Genomic DNA, 16,008 nt, shown 5'->3' with positions numbered 1-16,008 from the left:
GTTCTTGATGCAGACAAGCCTTTTGTTGGTTGGGGTTTTTTATGTTAAATTAGAAAGATGTATTTTTGCTGGTTGTTCTTTGATTTGACTGGAAGAGCCCTCTGAGTCTGACCCAGAAATCAGTGAGCAAGTCCTACAAGCAGAGGATTTTTTTACTGTTTTGGGCATGTAGGCTTTTATCTGTTTATGTGAAATATTTTAAGCTGTACTAATGCTTGTCTTTATTCCTCAGGAGAAGAAGGAACCATACCAACAGATATAGCCACGCTATTAAAAGCTTCATTGGGTCTCTAAAATGTAAATATGTTACAAAATTCAAGGAGGAAAGGTGATAATGTATTCCAAGGACTCTTACAAAGTGATCTTACAAAGATCACTTTTGAAAATGGGGACCTAAGTAGAAATTGTTTTAACAATTCTGCTGCTGCTTAAGATTTGTCAGTATTTTTGTAATTATTTCTACCTCCAGATATATATATATAAACTGTCTGTTTCACTGGATTTCGCGTGTAGATTTTTTATATGTGCCTTATTTGACAATGCTCGAATCTGTTTCTGCTTGTTTTGGTTCATTTGATGTTCCGTACTGGTTTTGTATCAACTTGTTCCAATAAAATTCCATAGACTGACAAAATGTTTTTGTGTTTACGGTGATTTGGGGCAGGTGAGGGGATGATTGTGTGCATGTTACAAATCAATTAGGCAGCTCTCAAACCAGCTGAAATGTTCCAATTAAACTGACTTGCCTTTGTCCAGCAGTAGTTAATTAGCAGTGTGTCATTATACTCTAATTACAATGGTGTGAGGATATTGATTGTTAAAACAGAACTTCTGCCAAATGGTTTGGTCAAGTCTGTGAGTATTCTGGTCAATTGTACATGATTTCTGCAAATTCAAAATGGGTGCGAAATTAAAGCTTTTCCAAAACTTGTTTTCCAAGTGTGGACTAAACTGCTTGGCTTTTCCTAGAAATGTTCTGTGGCTGTGCTGTCTGTCCCAAAATGCACAACCGAAATAAGGTGAAGATGTACTGTATTGTTTGAGAAGGGATATGGGTAAGAATCAGTTTTCCATGCTTCTTTAATTCCACTGGTTCCGCTGGACTAAATAGTGGGATTTAACAGAGACCCACAGGTGTTTAATGCTACAGCTAATTAGGTTGTGTGTTTCTGTTGAGCATGATGCTAACCCAACTCTTATCCCGTTGTACCTGCATGTTCTCACCTGCTTGGTTCCAATGTGGATTGAAACAAGATCCCTGCCTTCAGGGTGAGTTGTGTGGTGTTCTGGGTGTGTATGACCACATTTAATGTGGTCTGGAGGAGCAGTGCTTACCCCTGGGGTCAGTATCTGTCTTTAGGTGCTGTGAAGCTCATGCGTGTTTCTGCCTCTTGTCTTTGTAACTGTTCCTACCCTTTTTAGCTGTGGGTCTCAAGAGATTGCAGGGTCACCATTCTTGGAGATAACCAAAAACTAACTGCAGTCCTGGGCAGCTGGCTGTAAGTAGCCCTGTGTGTGCAGGGGCTTGGACCAGATGAACTCCAGAAAGTCACTTAACTTGAACACGGTTCTGTTTTGCTGATTGGGAAAGATGTATGGAGAGGAAGAAACACACAGCCACTCTTCTCTGAAGTGAGTTGCTGGAGAGGAGTTTTGGGAGCTCAAGAAGGAAAAATATGTGAAGAGTCAGAGCAAAGCACTCAAGGAGTTGCAAATCAGGTGAAGATGGGAACGAGTAAAAGTTGTTTCTGTCTGTTCTGACGGCACCTGACCTGTCTCTCTTAGGGGTTGTTTGGTGTCACTCATGATTCAATGAAATAATACTTGAGGGTGGGAGGGGAAAGTAAACATGAAGGGAAATAGTCTCCCGGCAGTAGCTATTTCCAGCGCAGAGTGCTGCCCAAGTTTGTTGTGGTTTATCTGCTTACACCACACAATGGAGACCTCTCACAAGCACTTGTCTCCCCTTGAGTTTGTGTAAACCACTTTCATCCACAGCCATCCACATTGCCAGGATTCCCACCTGCCTTTTTTCCATTCCTGATTCCTGGAAGAGCAAACCCTCCATTTGTTCTAAATCTGGTTGCCACGACCGACCCCGTTTGTGTCTCCTACTTACTGGCATAGATGCTGAGCTGTTGAATGCTTTTGCAGCTGGTGTGCTTATGGAGAACTGGTGTGGGCAGCAGCTCAGCTGTGCAACTGCTTTTTGGCTTGTTTTGGAGGTTTTTGTTTGGCTTTTTTCAGGGGCACAGCATAAACTTCAATCTTCTCAAGGTTTTTTTGGTTTTTTTTTTTTTTTTTTTTTAGGTCCTTGAATTTTATTGACTAAGTGGGTCTTTTTTTTTTTTCTTTTCATTTTTTTGCATAGTATCCCACACATTTGCCCTCTCCATTTAACTTGCTTTCCTCCAGATTGAAAGACTGCGATACACAAAATGTTGTTAAGATTGCACCTCTCTGGGATGGTGTATTAAGCTTTTCTCCCTTTGAGAGTGCACAAAACATTAATTGATCAAGCACTGTGTTATAGTAGACGGGGAATATGATTGAGACCACACTTCTGTGAATCGGTATTTATTACTCTACGAAATCAGTGTTTTAGATTTTCTTGCAAGTGGATATAAGTTGAGGGTTTTGATTTGATACAGTGTAGCCATCTGAAGTTAAATGATTCAGAAGTGAATAACTTAGTATGCTTGTCATGTTGAAAACTAAACAAGCATTTGTTTTTCTGAGCAGCTGATCTACATTACACTCTTCGGTCTTTTATGGATCCAGGCTGCAATAGCTGGAAGTGCTTGCACTCTCTCCTTGAGAGCCAGAAGCCTGGGGTATTTGTCTGCCAGGTCAGGTTTACAGGACAGAAGTGTCGTACTGCACACATCCCAGTAGAAATCAGCCCATGTTACCTAGTGGAAATGGGACAGAAAGCAGTAAATTTTAGTCGGTAATCTCAAAAGCCAGGACTACTAATATTCTCCAAAAACTGAATTTGTCTGTTTTGAGATTTCATTGGGAGGTTTTAAAGCCCGTTTTTACAGGGCTAGTAGTTAGATTGCAATGCAAAGCTTAACTTCAGTAAATATTGGTTAAAATAAAATCCTGGTGACGAATATTAGTTATGCTACAATATTAGTCTTTCCTGCTGAAACTGTGCTGCAGAAGACTGTTTGGGGGAAAAGGGTACTATGGTTTTACAGAGGGTTTTTTGTATTGCCTTGTAAATGAGTCAGTGATGATAAATAGGGTTCTGTGTAGTCGTGAATTTGTATTCACAAGTGCAAAGGCATTTAAAATGTTTTGTGTCAACATACTTATGAACTGCTTTAGAAAATGCAGATCCTAGTCCTGGTTTGCCTCACTTTCGTAATGTTGTGGAAAACAATTTTCCCTTTGCAATAGAGTGACCAGTTTGTATTGGTAAGAGCAAAGAGCTAAAAACGTGTGAAGAGTTGCTTCATGGTCTGACATGAAACCTAGAAATTCAGCAATAGTCCATTACTTAATTTTTCTGGCAACCTGATGGGAATGGGGGAAACAAAAATTATACTTACAGAGTTCCCCACCAGCCACTTCTTATCCCCTAAGAAAGTATCCAAATCTTTCAGTAGCTCAGGTGCTTTGTTGGTGAGGATATCATCAAATGCTTTTTTCTGGTGGAAGAACAAAATACAGATGTACAGCAGTCAGCAAAACTGAATTTTTGAGTTATGAAAAAAAGCTGAAATATGAAAAAAATAGGATCAGATACCAAAAGATGGCATTCATGGCTTGCTGAGCCATGACTTAAAGCCATTTCCTCCCTTAATGAACACCTGAGTGCCCTTGATGATGACATATCTGTGGTGATGCTGCTCCTTTTTCTGTGCTAACAGAAAAGCACCCAGCATGGCAACAGGAGCTCAGCTGGAGATTTGGGAAGAATCCAGCTATGAGATATGTTCCCAATGTGTCATAGCAATTTTAGGGGGACTCTTTTGAATATTATCATCTCTAGGGTGCAGAGTCTCAGATTTCCAGAATCCCTTGGCGCTCAGTCTTTTCATGCTGTCAGTCAGATGCTGGTCAGTCATCTTTGCTTATCAGCCTTCCTTATGTGAGATGTAGAACTTGGGGTTTGAGCTTTTGATGGGGTTGATTTACCTTTGAACTTTAATGGTCATGTAATTTTTGCTTTTTTGTCTCCACAGCAGTAAGATTTGAAATGGCTAGAACATGTTTTTAAGGGATGATCAAAAGGCTCAGGCCATTGCGTTTGTTAATGGCTGAAGCATGAGGTTATGGTGGTGGTTCTCCACTAGCTGTTCCCCATAGCAGAAGGTCTTAAGGCTGCTTTTAAAAGGGCTAAGCTGTTTCCTTTGACAAGGAAAACTACTTCTGGTTTTCTCTTCTCACCTGCATGGAAACAATTAAGACTGCAGACTGTTGTGATCGTCTGGTCAACCCATGTGGCGCAGTTTGTACAGTTACTGTGCTTGGCCTAATTATGAAGGAAAACACTCAGGCTTGGGTGAATAAACACTAGTGTACAGGAATGGAATTATTTCTACAGCTTTAACTGAGGTTATTGTGAAAAAAAATTAGAAGAGGCAGACACGTAAATGCAGGCTGAAATCAAATCAGTGTTTCTACAGACATGGTCAAAGATTTGACATAATTTTCTGCTTTGTTAAGAGCTTAGTAACTAGATGGGGTGACTGCAAATATCAGCCCAGGAGTTTGCAGTCCAGATATCTCATATCTGCGCCCTGGGTTGTAGTATTTCCTTTCTTTTAGGTAAGTGATCCCCTCCCAACCATTTTTTCTGCAAAGAAAAATCCCAAACTATTGTGTCATCTTGAAGGGTAACAACATTCCCCAATGGAATACAGGAGTGCCCAGCCAAGTTGTGAAGCTGGTGGGGACAACCAGAATCCCCCTTCTGGAGTGGCAGAACCTGCTTGTCTCAGCCCTGGGGCTCTGCAGCAGTGAGTGCAAAGCTGTTGCTAGGCCAGCCATGTTTTGGGAAAGGTGGGGTGAAGGAGGGAGCCTCCACAGGCAGCTTCCAGCTCTGCTCCCCTAGTTTGCTTTGGTTTGTCTCTGCTATTGCCTAGGTGGCATAACACAACCGCTCACCATTCCCAAGGTGTGTGTTCCTGTGGGCACTGGTCAGGCCTGTAGAGGTGTTTTGGCTTCAGGGTGTGTAACTGACTTAAATCTGGCCTGGTGAGACCGTGAGACGCCACTGCGACCACAAGGTGGTGGCAGCGGACCGGGGAGGAGAGAGGGAATGTAGGAGAAGGGAATACAGGTGACCTCACCCCTGATAAGTAACAGCTGTTTTAATTACCCAATACAGCCTTCCCCTTGATGAGTAACAGCTATATCCAGTGAGGATGAGTGTGATAAAAGAAGGGGTTGGCTGGTAAGGGGAGGTTTATCGTGGAGGAGGAACCTGGTGGAGCATGAAGGAGAGAATAATGAAGCAGGATCCTGGGGAAAGAGAATCACTGCTGTGAGGTCAGTCTGGGTCTGCAGTTAGAGCCTGTTGTTGGAACCTGCAGTTGGTCTAGCCAGGTAAAAGTCTGCAGTCAGAATCTGCAAACTCATACTTGCAGTCATAGTTTAGCAGGAAATAACCAGCGGTCAGAGGCTGCAAAGGAAACCCACAGCAGAAGCTTGCTGCAGCCAGAGTCAGAAAATGGTTGGAGTCAGGATTACTAAGCCATGAAGAGGAATAAACCAGAATCCCTTTTATGCTGTGTTTAACAAGAAGTCTGTGCCTGGCTCATTTTTACCCTCTAATAAGAGGGCTGCTGCAACAAAGGAGGACAATGTTGGGAGAGTGGGAAAGGGAGATTCCCGACCATCGTTGGCCCCAGCACATAAATGAGTATGCATATGTGCAGATGGGCACATAGGGGTTGGCTGCTAGCTCTTCCTGTTTAAATTAATCACTGGTGACACAGTCTGGGTCCCTTTGTGGAGAAGTGCTTGGATACAAGCTGGGTCACACACAGGAGTTAGAACAGGAGCTTCCCCATGCAGGGGCAGCAGCGCTGCCTCTACACCAGCACATCAGCAGGAGTGTGGCTCTTCTGAAATGATAAAAACTCATGAGTCAACTTAGCCTCCCTAAACTAGGAAACTTCAAAAAATCACTAGGAAATGTAAGTAATTCACACTTTTAAATACTACATCTCCAAATTTCAGATTTTCATCTGCAAGATTTCAGAGCACTTTCATATTATTTGTTATGGGTTTGGGACACCATTTCTTATTTTGTGGTCTCTGCAATAAGATACCCTAAATGATGTGACATGTTGCCTTTGAATAAATGGAAGGTGGCTGCACTGGTAGTTAAGGGTGAGAGCTGTTGTTACACCTCCACTTCCCTAAAAGGATCAGGTCATCTGCTCGGGTCAGAGCTGCACAGAGCCTTTGTAAGGCTGGAGTGAGCTCACCCATCACTTTCTTCCCCCAGCAACTGATCTGTGTGCTTGCTTTTGGGATCCTGGTGAGAGGCACTGCCCTGATGCCAAAAGAAACCCCAAATACTGTAGGACAAGCCCCTGACTGTGTATTAAAGTAGCCATGACACAACAGCCTGGTGTCAGAAGCACTGCAGAGGGCCAGGGTGGGCTGTGACATCCGAAAAGCACACTGAGGGCTGTACTACCTGCCCTGTTTAGCAGTGCCTGCTGTCCTACACTGCTCTGGTGACTGACAAGCTTTCAGCCCTGGCAGGATGTTATTGAACACCTAGAAGAAATTGAAATCCAGAAGCACTTAAGGATGGGATGGAGCTTTTTATCTTATTGAATTGGCAGAAAGGCTTGAGCATAGGCTCCTTGTGACAAGAGAGGAATTCTACAGTGCCAGCTGGGGTGGAAGTGTCCTGTCTTTGCCCTTTTGAAGAGCAGTTTGATGTAGGCGCATCCTTGGTTCAAGCTGAATTAGTGAGGGGCAGCTCATGATGGCCTCAGAGTTTCTACCACGGATGAAAACAACCTGGTGAAGGAGGAGGTGAAAATAGCCTCAAAGAACTCCATCAGCTTAGCTTTGCTGAGCTGAGCTGATGATCTCAGTGGCTGAGACCCATCACCATCTCCATAGCAGATGCTCAGATATAGGATCATGGCTTACGTGCTCTTTGTTCAATTTAGGGATTGGCTTACTCTCACATCCTGGTTTTTCTCTGCCCAAGGGAACAGTGTCATGAAATCATCAATGGTGTCCACAATGGCATCAGCTAAAGCCTGTTCCACAGGTGTCTGACCTGCCAGACCTGTGGGAAGCAAGCATATGAAGGAATATTAGAAACAGCATCAGCAGGAATTTTTGATACCCCAAAGGAAAACTCTGTGAATATTTTCATAAAAAATACATGTTCTCCAGGTCTTTTGATGCTAGCAATGTGGATTTAACTGCTTGCATCCAAGTACAATCTCATCTATCTTTGCTTTTTTCCTCTTCTGGCCTCGTACAGCCATCCAGTGTAGTGAGTTGTTCTATCTATCACCTGAGCCCCCAGCCTGAACTTTGTTTCTTTATCCTCTCTAATTTCCACCATACATTCAATGAGGGTCAGCATAAATTTCTTTCCTTTAATCTTTGCACATCCAAAGTTTTCAATGTCCTTCTCCATCTCATGGTCTTTCCATTTTGGTCAACACATTTTCCAGAAGTTCACGTGTGAAAGTCAGCTTCTCTTTCCCTATATCCTGCCCACTCAGCTCCATTCAGAACATTTTCATGACATGCCACTTACTTTTTAGTCTTTCTTTGTAATCAGGGACCTCAGCCAAACTTGGTCTTGTTCACAAATCTGCTTTTCTCCAATGTAGTTCTTTGGCTTTCCTGCAGTTCTCTTAATGCCTCTACTGTTTCTCCCTAACTCTGCATTTATGCTTTCACCTCTGTGCAGGTTCAGATCAGAAACTGCAGGCCCTACCTCTGTCAGGTTATCTTCCTTACTGAAACATTGTGCTTTTAAAGGTGAGGGCTGTGCCTTTCCTCTTGGGCTTCAAGTTCTGTGATCCTTCGGCTATGAGTTGTTGGTGTCAGGCACCTAAAAATGCCATTTCTACATTTAAAGAATTAGTGACAGGTATGCAGGCTTGATAGCAGAACTAGCAAGTTTTCCCTATGAAGTTGAAAAGATATTTTCCCCTTCCATGCATGCTCTTTTTCCTGCTGTAGTTGACAGCATGACTAATTCTGGGAAGAACACAGCATGGTCTGAGTGTGCTCCAGATCCCAAGCCTCTCTCATTGGTGCAAGTCAATCGAAAAACATCCGAACTTCAGACTGCAAAAGAAGCATGGCTCCAGATCAGCCTCCCAACAGCAGCCAGCGAGGGAGGAATCTTGGGTGGAAGGCAGACTTTCCCTCTGTTTTTCATCACCAAGTGGGCTTTCCTCATTCTCCTCTCTCGCAAGGAGTAGATTGTATCAAAGCTGGAGGAAATGGGCAGGAACAGGGTATTGCAGACACGCTTGAAAATGTGTTGTGTTAGTGCCTTGAAGAGTAATGCTATGAACTTCTGCTTCCTTCCTCAGTTAGAAAATGGGAGATATTTAGAAAGGCTGGCTACATCCGTTTGCTCATAGTGTAAAAAAAGTAGGCTAGTACTTGTTTCCCAGCCCCCCTCTTCAATTTGCTGATGCCCAGCATGCCATGGGCACATCTGCCTTCAGCCAGAGTAGTTTTGCAGATGGTGTTGAATGACAGCTCATTGACCTAAAGCAAAGCCTGGCCACTCTCTTTGATTACTTGCATTACTAAGTCTCATATCATTTTATCTAACTGGTTGTGTACTTCCACAGCACATAAGTATTTAAAGAAGCAAGTGATGTCAACATCTCCTCTAATCTCTCTGCTAGTCCAGAATTGTTGCCTAAATCTGCTTCAGAGTTCTCCGCCTGCTGTGATAATCCCTAATGCTTCCAAAACCTCCTCCTCCTGGTCATTTCTCTGGCTAGCCTGGAAGCTCAGAGTTGAGCTTTAGGGGAAATTGCCCTGGCAGCCTTAGGGAAACCACAGGTATGTGCTTTCTGTCATGCAGGAACAGGTGGATAAAGTCTACTGGCTGGAGAAGTCAGCCCAAACCCCAGGCATTGTTTTGATTTTTGCCATGCTGGTGTTGAGTTCTGCATGGTTAGGCTTACCAAGCTGTTGATTTGTTTCTGTTTTTACTGTGGATGTATTTTTACCTGAGCATTAAATGTGAGCTTAGAAGAGAGAAAATAGTCAAAGATCAATTTTACCTGCTTCTCTGGCAAGGTATCTTGCCATCGCCAGGCTCTGGTGAATGATAACTCCATCTACTTCCAGAATAGGGAGTTTGCCAAATGGGATTGCTTGGAGGAAAAAGTAAAAAAGAAAAAACAACCAAAATTAAATCACAGCCATTAGCAGTGGGAGTCTGTGACAGATGTAGCCTTACCACTCACAGAGTATGCATTGTTATAGCACTTAACAGTTTCACGCTGTTTCTGTGGAGAAATGCACGGACTAAAAGTAAAAAGTAGCAGTAAGGATGTGATCAGATTGCACTGCATGAAGGCAACTATAGCACAGAAATCAGGCGTTGCATTTCCTCTTTCCTGGCATCGTGCTGTAGAGGCCGAATGTGCTCCTGTACATCCAGAATTCTTTATATAGGGAAATTTTTTAGGGGAATATTAATTTTTCCTTCTCTCCCCTGCTTTTTTCCTTCCCAGAAAGTAAATGTCAAGGTTAAGTACAGTACTACTGAAGATTTCATAGTAGTGCAGCATCCAGCTGGGGCATGAAGCAAGAGACTGGGCAAAGACGGCAAGATATTTTTCATTTATGGTTTTTAATTCAGAAGTAGTGATTCAGAGAAGCATCTACATTTCAGAAATTACATCATGACAAGGCATTTCACTTGACAGTCATCACTTAGACAGCCTTTCACACTGAGCTACAAATGCTAAAAAGATATTCAAATTCATTTGATGTGGCTTTCATAAAAAAACAAAAAACAAACAACAACAACAACAACAAAAAACCAAAAAAACCCCAAACCAGTCAGTTATGGGGAAGAAACATCCAAGCTTTAAATATAGGGAAATACAAATTAAGCAGGTACTGTAGATAATTGTAAGGTGGTTTAAGCTACGAAATCAGTCTTATTTTCTAGTTATTAATTTTGTAATTACATGGCAACTTGGACTACTGTTTTGGAGAAGCTGCTGCCATTATAGGAAATGGAACTGGAACCTTGGAGCTTAATCTGGGGAAAACAGTCATGTTTAGGGCAGTGAGAATCTGCTTGTGGGAACCTGGTGCTGTACACTGAGGGAACAGTACATCTCTGCATTTCCAAGGATGCTGTTCCCAAGTATATGACTGCAAGTGCTGATCACAGCTAAATACTTTGCATCCAATTTTCATCTGTGTTACACTCTATATAATTGAGATTTATATCCATTTTAAGACTATCTTGTGATGTATATAGGTGTTAGTGGAAAAGTGAGAACATTGGCCATTGGAAGCATGCAAAGTGCTTTCAAACCCAGGAGAACTGTTTTTCAGGGCAGCTGGAATGACACCTCTATTCCATGAGGATTTTTAGTTCTTACTAAAAAGGGGACAATAATGTAACCTTATGCATTTCTAACTGTTTAGCAAGGCAACTTCCTAAGTGATGTGGTTTAGCACGCAGTATGTGAATCACATTAGGTACCGGGTCCTAGATGTTGAATCTTGATCTGCAACATCAATTTTGCAGTTGCACAAGACATCCAGGACTCCTCTGTGCATTACACTTTATATAATTAAAATGCATATCCAGTACACAGTACTCATGATACCTTTTTTTCCTGAAGTTCAGCACACGGGGAATTCAGTATGAATTTGGATGCTGAAGAACAGCAGAAGCAAGAAAATTCAATGAGCATGAGCTTCTGTACTCCAGGGAGAAAGCAGGCTCTGCTGGTTGTTATTGAAGCAATAATAGACATGTTGCACAGTAGACTTCATATGTTGATTGTCCAGAGAAGAGCAAGGTGCTGGCAAGTCCATATTCTGTTTCTTTGAGAATCACTGAGAGGTGACAAGTTGTATCCTCCAAATGTTTAACAGGAAAACTCTTCTCTATTAAAATGAGAAGAGCCTTGGTTCTGTGCTCTGGGTTAGCGGTGCAGAGGGCCCTGAGTATCACTGCTCCAAAGCAGCAGAAATGTGTAGCAATGTTTGCTTATGTAAAGGACATCCTTCAGGCCTGTACAAGTAGAGGGGATGAGAGAAGGTGTGACTGCTGGATGTTCAAGTGTGGTCAGCCAGCAGCCTGTTCCACGTCCCCCCAGACTACACAGGGATGTACAACAGTGCCTGATAACAGGAAACAGCAAAAGTGTAGCCAGAGCAGGGGCAATAGCTCCCTCCATGAAGGAGTTAAGCAGCCTTTTTTGGAGGCCCCAGTGGGAATGCTATGGAGTGATGCAATTCTGCCAGGGTCAACATGACTAAGCCAGTCTGTAGCAATAGCTGTCAAAACACACTGTCACTCACTGCTCAGGTTGGGAAACTGTGAGGCTGGGATTGCTTCATCTTGAAACCCACAGATATTTTTGCTGCAGTGTTTACATAGGGGGGAAGTCTATAAATCGCAGCTTTGACTGATATTTCACTTTGTGGGTCACTACAAGAAAAAGTAAAGCCATTTTGTTATTATAGGTTCTTGCTACAGAATGGTAGTCAACTCTCATGTTCTGTTTCTTAGAAATCTGGTCATTTCTGAATTCAAGGGAATTGCTATTCATTCCTTGAAAACATGAGTAATGTCTACTAAGGTCATCCTCCTCAGTGCTGAGCTACTTTCTTGAAGACCTGGTTATTCTTTTCTGAAAGAGAAACTGAGTTTGCAATTGAAAATATAGAAAGCTTTGTTTTGTGTACATAAAATTGCATGATTCTTAATACAATTATAAAACTAATACATGAGAGCAGACTTTATTTTATTATCCCATAATGTCTAAAAGGACTTATGCTTTCATTTATAACGAGACTTGGGGTTTGTTTGTTAGGAGGCAGCAAATCTTTTGCTCTCATTACTGAATAATGGACTCTAAAGGATAACAGATGGTAAATAGTAGATGCTCCTTCCTTTCTTGTGTATTCAAAATGCTTTTTATTTTTTTCTTATCAAGAACAGGAAAAAAATGGGATTTAATGTAAACATAGATTTTTTTCCAGCTGATAGAGTGCATGTAGTTATACACTGATATTGTTGATTATTTAGTTAATAAGCTATAAATGAGTGCAATTCTAAGAGGTTTGAAGAAAGTACACATGTGCTGTCCAGATAATTTTAAAAATCTATTGTTTCTTCTTGGGTGCAGGGCAGGCTATTCTTGAGCACCAGAAAGTATAGCAGATATTCAGGCTGCTTTACAGCTGAAGAAAATAACAAAGACTTGTCAAGGGGCAGAAAATATTTATAATACACCTCCTCCCTATCTGAGGAGAAGGTATAATGGCTTACAAATTTGCATTTTCAGTCTGGAAAAATTTAGGAAAAAATAATCTTTGCCTTTTAAATGTTATTTTCTAAAATTCCTGTAATGACCATGATTTTGTGGAATCTGCTATAAAGTATCTTTTTGTTTTTGTAATTTAGAATAAGATTTTTTTTTGCATGTCTGAGTTTGACTGTTATAGAGAAGAATGTATTTTCTGTGAAATTTAAAGACTTCCTTCTCCAGCTGGAGAAGAGGGGGTTGGATTTTTGTCACACAGCTCAACCTAAAGGAGGATGTGAGGAGCCTTCACACTGGATGGACACCATTTGATTGCTGGAGGTAAGGTTGGTGTTTGACAAATGACCTTGATGTGGCCTCTAGAAACTTGACCAGCTGCAGAAACCACTCCTAGGCCATACTCTTAGGGGCTCCAAACTACATCAAAAACCTGTCTGCACATGGGTTTAAACAGTCTTACCCTTAGACTCATGAATATGGGCTTCTGTTGATTGCTTTGACCTCCTGTGGTGCTTTTGGCCCAATTCTGCTCATTGACATGTTCAAGGAGATGCCCAAATGCCCCGTGTGTATAAGCATGATCCTAAACATGCAGAAGTTTTCTCAGTTTTGGTCAAAGGCATGGTCTGTGTGACTGCAGATGAGCAGAGTAGGTAGGGTGGGTCCTGCCAGGCTCCTGCTTTAAATAAGCAAGTGAAAAGCTGCTGTGTGAGAGTGATGTTTAGGTAGAATCAAGGTTGTGGGGGCAAGGCATGAAACACCATCCTTTGGGGAGCAATTACAACTGAGCCATTAAGCCAAAGTAGTGCAGGCTGGAAGGATGTGCATACCACTTTGCTGGCTTTTCTTTCACCCTCACTGTTTTGGGTGCTGCTTTGTACTTATGTCAGTTTAATCCCTTGTGTATACATACAGATGTGTTTTCCATGTTTTTCAAAACAAGGTTGTCTTACAATGTTTCCAACTTCCACTTGAGCAAATACATTTTGAGAGAAAAGCAGAAAAATCTATTGCTGTCATCATGCAAACAGCGTCATTTCTCAGGCATGCACAAAATATGACCTTTCCCATTAAGTTCCCGCTTGCTTTGCCACTCATCTGAAGTACAAAGCACTGTGAATGCTTGTGTTCCAAATTTAGATTGAAAGAGGAAAAGGGTTTTTAAAAAGCCTCCTTTTTGAATAACTAAACCTGTAGTCTTCTTTAAATTGAACTATTATCAGCAGGTTCTTGCTTTTCATATTATATTGGTTATTTATTTACTTTTTGCATTGCATGCTGAAATGAAATCGGCATGGTCTACACTTCCCATGAAGAAAACCTTGACAGAGGACAAGTCCTCAGACTGATCTGCAATCTGTCTTCTCATTTTAGGAAAATCTCACTAAATTATCTGTACAGTGTTTAGGAATTGGATTAATTCCTTTTTATACTACTTCAATTTTGGTTGGCTTTTGTGACGAGAACTGTGGTGTTTATACAAGTCTCTGCTGGATGCAGAAATGATGTATGTTAAAAACGATGTGTGTTAAAAGTGTGTTAGGGGAAACGATGTATGCTAAAAGCAGGAACATCCCTTTAATTGACTTCCACCCCATCAAGCCCCTAAGGGCTGTGATGACTGCTGGCATCCTGCCATGCCTGTAGGTTCTCACTGGTGTTCAGGCCATCCCTTTCAACACAAACTCCTCACTCATCCTCCTGGCCATGACCCCGTGGAGTGTGCTCCTGTGGGACTGCTCCTTTGTCAGGGACAGGGAGGGGAAACACAACAGAGCTGAGCACAGTTTTGTCCTAGGCTGGTCAGCTGCTGGTGCTGTGCTTCTCACTGCTCTTCTCCTCTATGCAGATACAGTTCTTAACTTTCTCCTTCCCTTACCTCTTTCTTCCATTTTCACTGATCTTCTCCATTATTCTTCTCCTCATTTCTGTCCTGTCCTTCCATCATGTTCCCCCATTTTCCCTGAGCTGACCCGCCCATGACTTGTCCTGCCCATGGTGTAATTGTCTATGGCTCTGATGCAATGCAGCCTGTATTTCAGTGCTTGATTATTGCTCAAAAGGCGAATAATTAATCATTGGCAATTAAGCTTAGATTGGCTCCATAATAAGGCAGCTGGATTAATCAAATGTAGGGGCAAATAAATGTCACAGTCCTGTTTCTTACTACAATACATGTGTCAAAATAAGTTCTCGTTTGCCTTGAAAACTGACCACAACTGCTTTTCCTATCCATTCTTATTTAAATTGGATCATGAGAAATAAATAGTTACTTTGCATATTCTAATAAGAAATATATGAAATATGTGGTTTTTTAATGGTGGCAGAGGAACAAGGCACTTGGGAAATGTAGGGCCAAGCTGGAGGCACCTCAACCTGAATCTCCTAGAAAGGGATCATGATGCTGTGATTTAATCTCAGCCCAGATTTGGTCTCATTACAACTCATATTCTCTTTGGAAGTTCTTGCCAAGCCTTACTTTTTTCCCAGAGGAGATAGCTATGTACACATTTTAGTAGAGCTTCATAGCAGAAAGTCACGCAGGAAGCAGGACAACTGCTCCCCTGAGGAATTTTTGTCTGCTGTCAGGTGCTTCTCAAGATTTATCTATTATCTTGGGAGTATTTTCAGGGCCATTAGTCTGTCAGGTTTCCTAAGGACTTTTCAAATATCATTATACACATCCTAAACCGTTTATGGGATGTTTATGGCCATCAGTGCAGAAGAAGCATCCTTTGCTATGATGATGAGGTCTGTTATTGCCATTGCTTCAAATTGCCTGAAGGAGCCACAGATAAAAAACAGTTGCTGCCTGCCAGCCTCATATGGAAGGTGGTGGTAACTTAGTTCACCATTACAGTGGATTTTCTGCTGTATCATGACTTACGTCAGTGCAGTAATGTTTTTTGAGAGGAGCCCATTGTGTGGAAGTACAGATCTTGTATGAGCCTATTGTAGATCTTGAATTGATTACCCTTTAAATAGGGCATAGTCAAGTCAGAGTGTGTTCAAAGAGAGGTGCAAAGAATGCGTTCATTTACTTCTTAAAAAAATTATTGTCTTACATATAGTGAAGCGTTATAGAAAGCTGCTGCTTGATATTTGTCTGATTTTTAAAATTCTGTGCTAAAGCAGGACAATGCTAATACATACACAAAGGCTTCTTTAAATATATTTATATTCAAAATTGCAGTCTTTGCCCAAAATCATCAACTAGAAAATTTGCCAAAGATGATCTGATTAGTGTCAGAAGGGAAAAAATAAATGCTGAGTTACAGAAATTTTAATTTCTATGTGTATATTGCCAAATAACAGAAGTTCTTGTGTTCTAATGGGCCATCCTTTCATACACAACAAAAACAGCATTAGGTAAACAAAATCAAATGGGACAGTATTTCCGGGAGGAAGAACATATTTATTTGCCTGAAGGTAAGTTAGGATTGCAGCTTATTGGTGGCAGCCACATGAAAAATGCCAAAACAAACAACAAACCCCACCACACTCTTCAGTTCAGGTC

General features: G+C 41.6%; 2 protein-coding genes across 4 annotated transcripts in view; one reads left to right on the top strand and one right to left on the bottom strand.

Moving 5' to 3' along the window:
• The window catches only part of SMARCAD1 (SWI/SNF-related, matrix-associated actin-dependent regulator of chromatin, subfamily a, containing DEAD/H box 1), a 42,227-nt gene extending 39,804 nt beyond the window's left edge, over positions 1-2,423 (top strand). For both annotated transcript variants that reach the window (XM_063422143.1, XM_063422142.1), the window contains exon 24: positions 233-2,423. In XM_063422143.1, the coding sequence (XP_063278213.1) occupies positions 233-294 (62 nt within the window). In that variant the 3' untranslated portion in view covers positions 295-2,423. The remainder of the gene's footprint in view (positions 1-232) is intronic.
• Positions 2,424-2,561: 138 nt separating this feature from the next.
• HPGDS (hematopoietic prostaglandin D synthase) overlaps positions 2,562-16,008 on the bottom strand; it is a 29,465-nt gene continuing 16,018 nt past the window's right edge. For both annotated transcript variants that reach the window (XM_063422144.1, XM_063422145.1), the window contains exons 3-6: positions 9,252-9,344; positions 7,161-7,270; positions 3,558-3,656; positions 2,562-2,912 (exon numbers count right to left, since the gene is read on the bottom strand). In XM_063422144.1, coding sequence (XP_063278214.1) covers positions 2,748-2,912; positions 3,558-3,656; positions 7,161-7,270; positions 9,252-9,344 — 467 coding nt within the window. In that variant the 3' untranslated portion in view covers positions 2,562-2,747. The remainder of the gene's footprint in view (positions 2,913-3,557; positions 3,657-7,160; positions 7,271-9,251; positions 9,345-16,008) is intronic.

This window comes from Prinia subflava, chromosome Z (assembly GCF_021018805.1).
Source record: "Prinia subflava isolate CZ2003 ecotype Zambia chromosome Z, Cam_Psub_1.2, whole genome shotgun sequence".
Lineage (NCBI taxonomy): Eukaryota > Metazoa > Chordata > Aves > Passeriformes > Cisticolidae > Prinia > Prinia subflava.
This window is presented reverse-complemented; position numbering and strand designations above follow the sequence as displayed.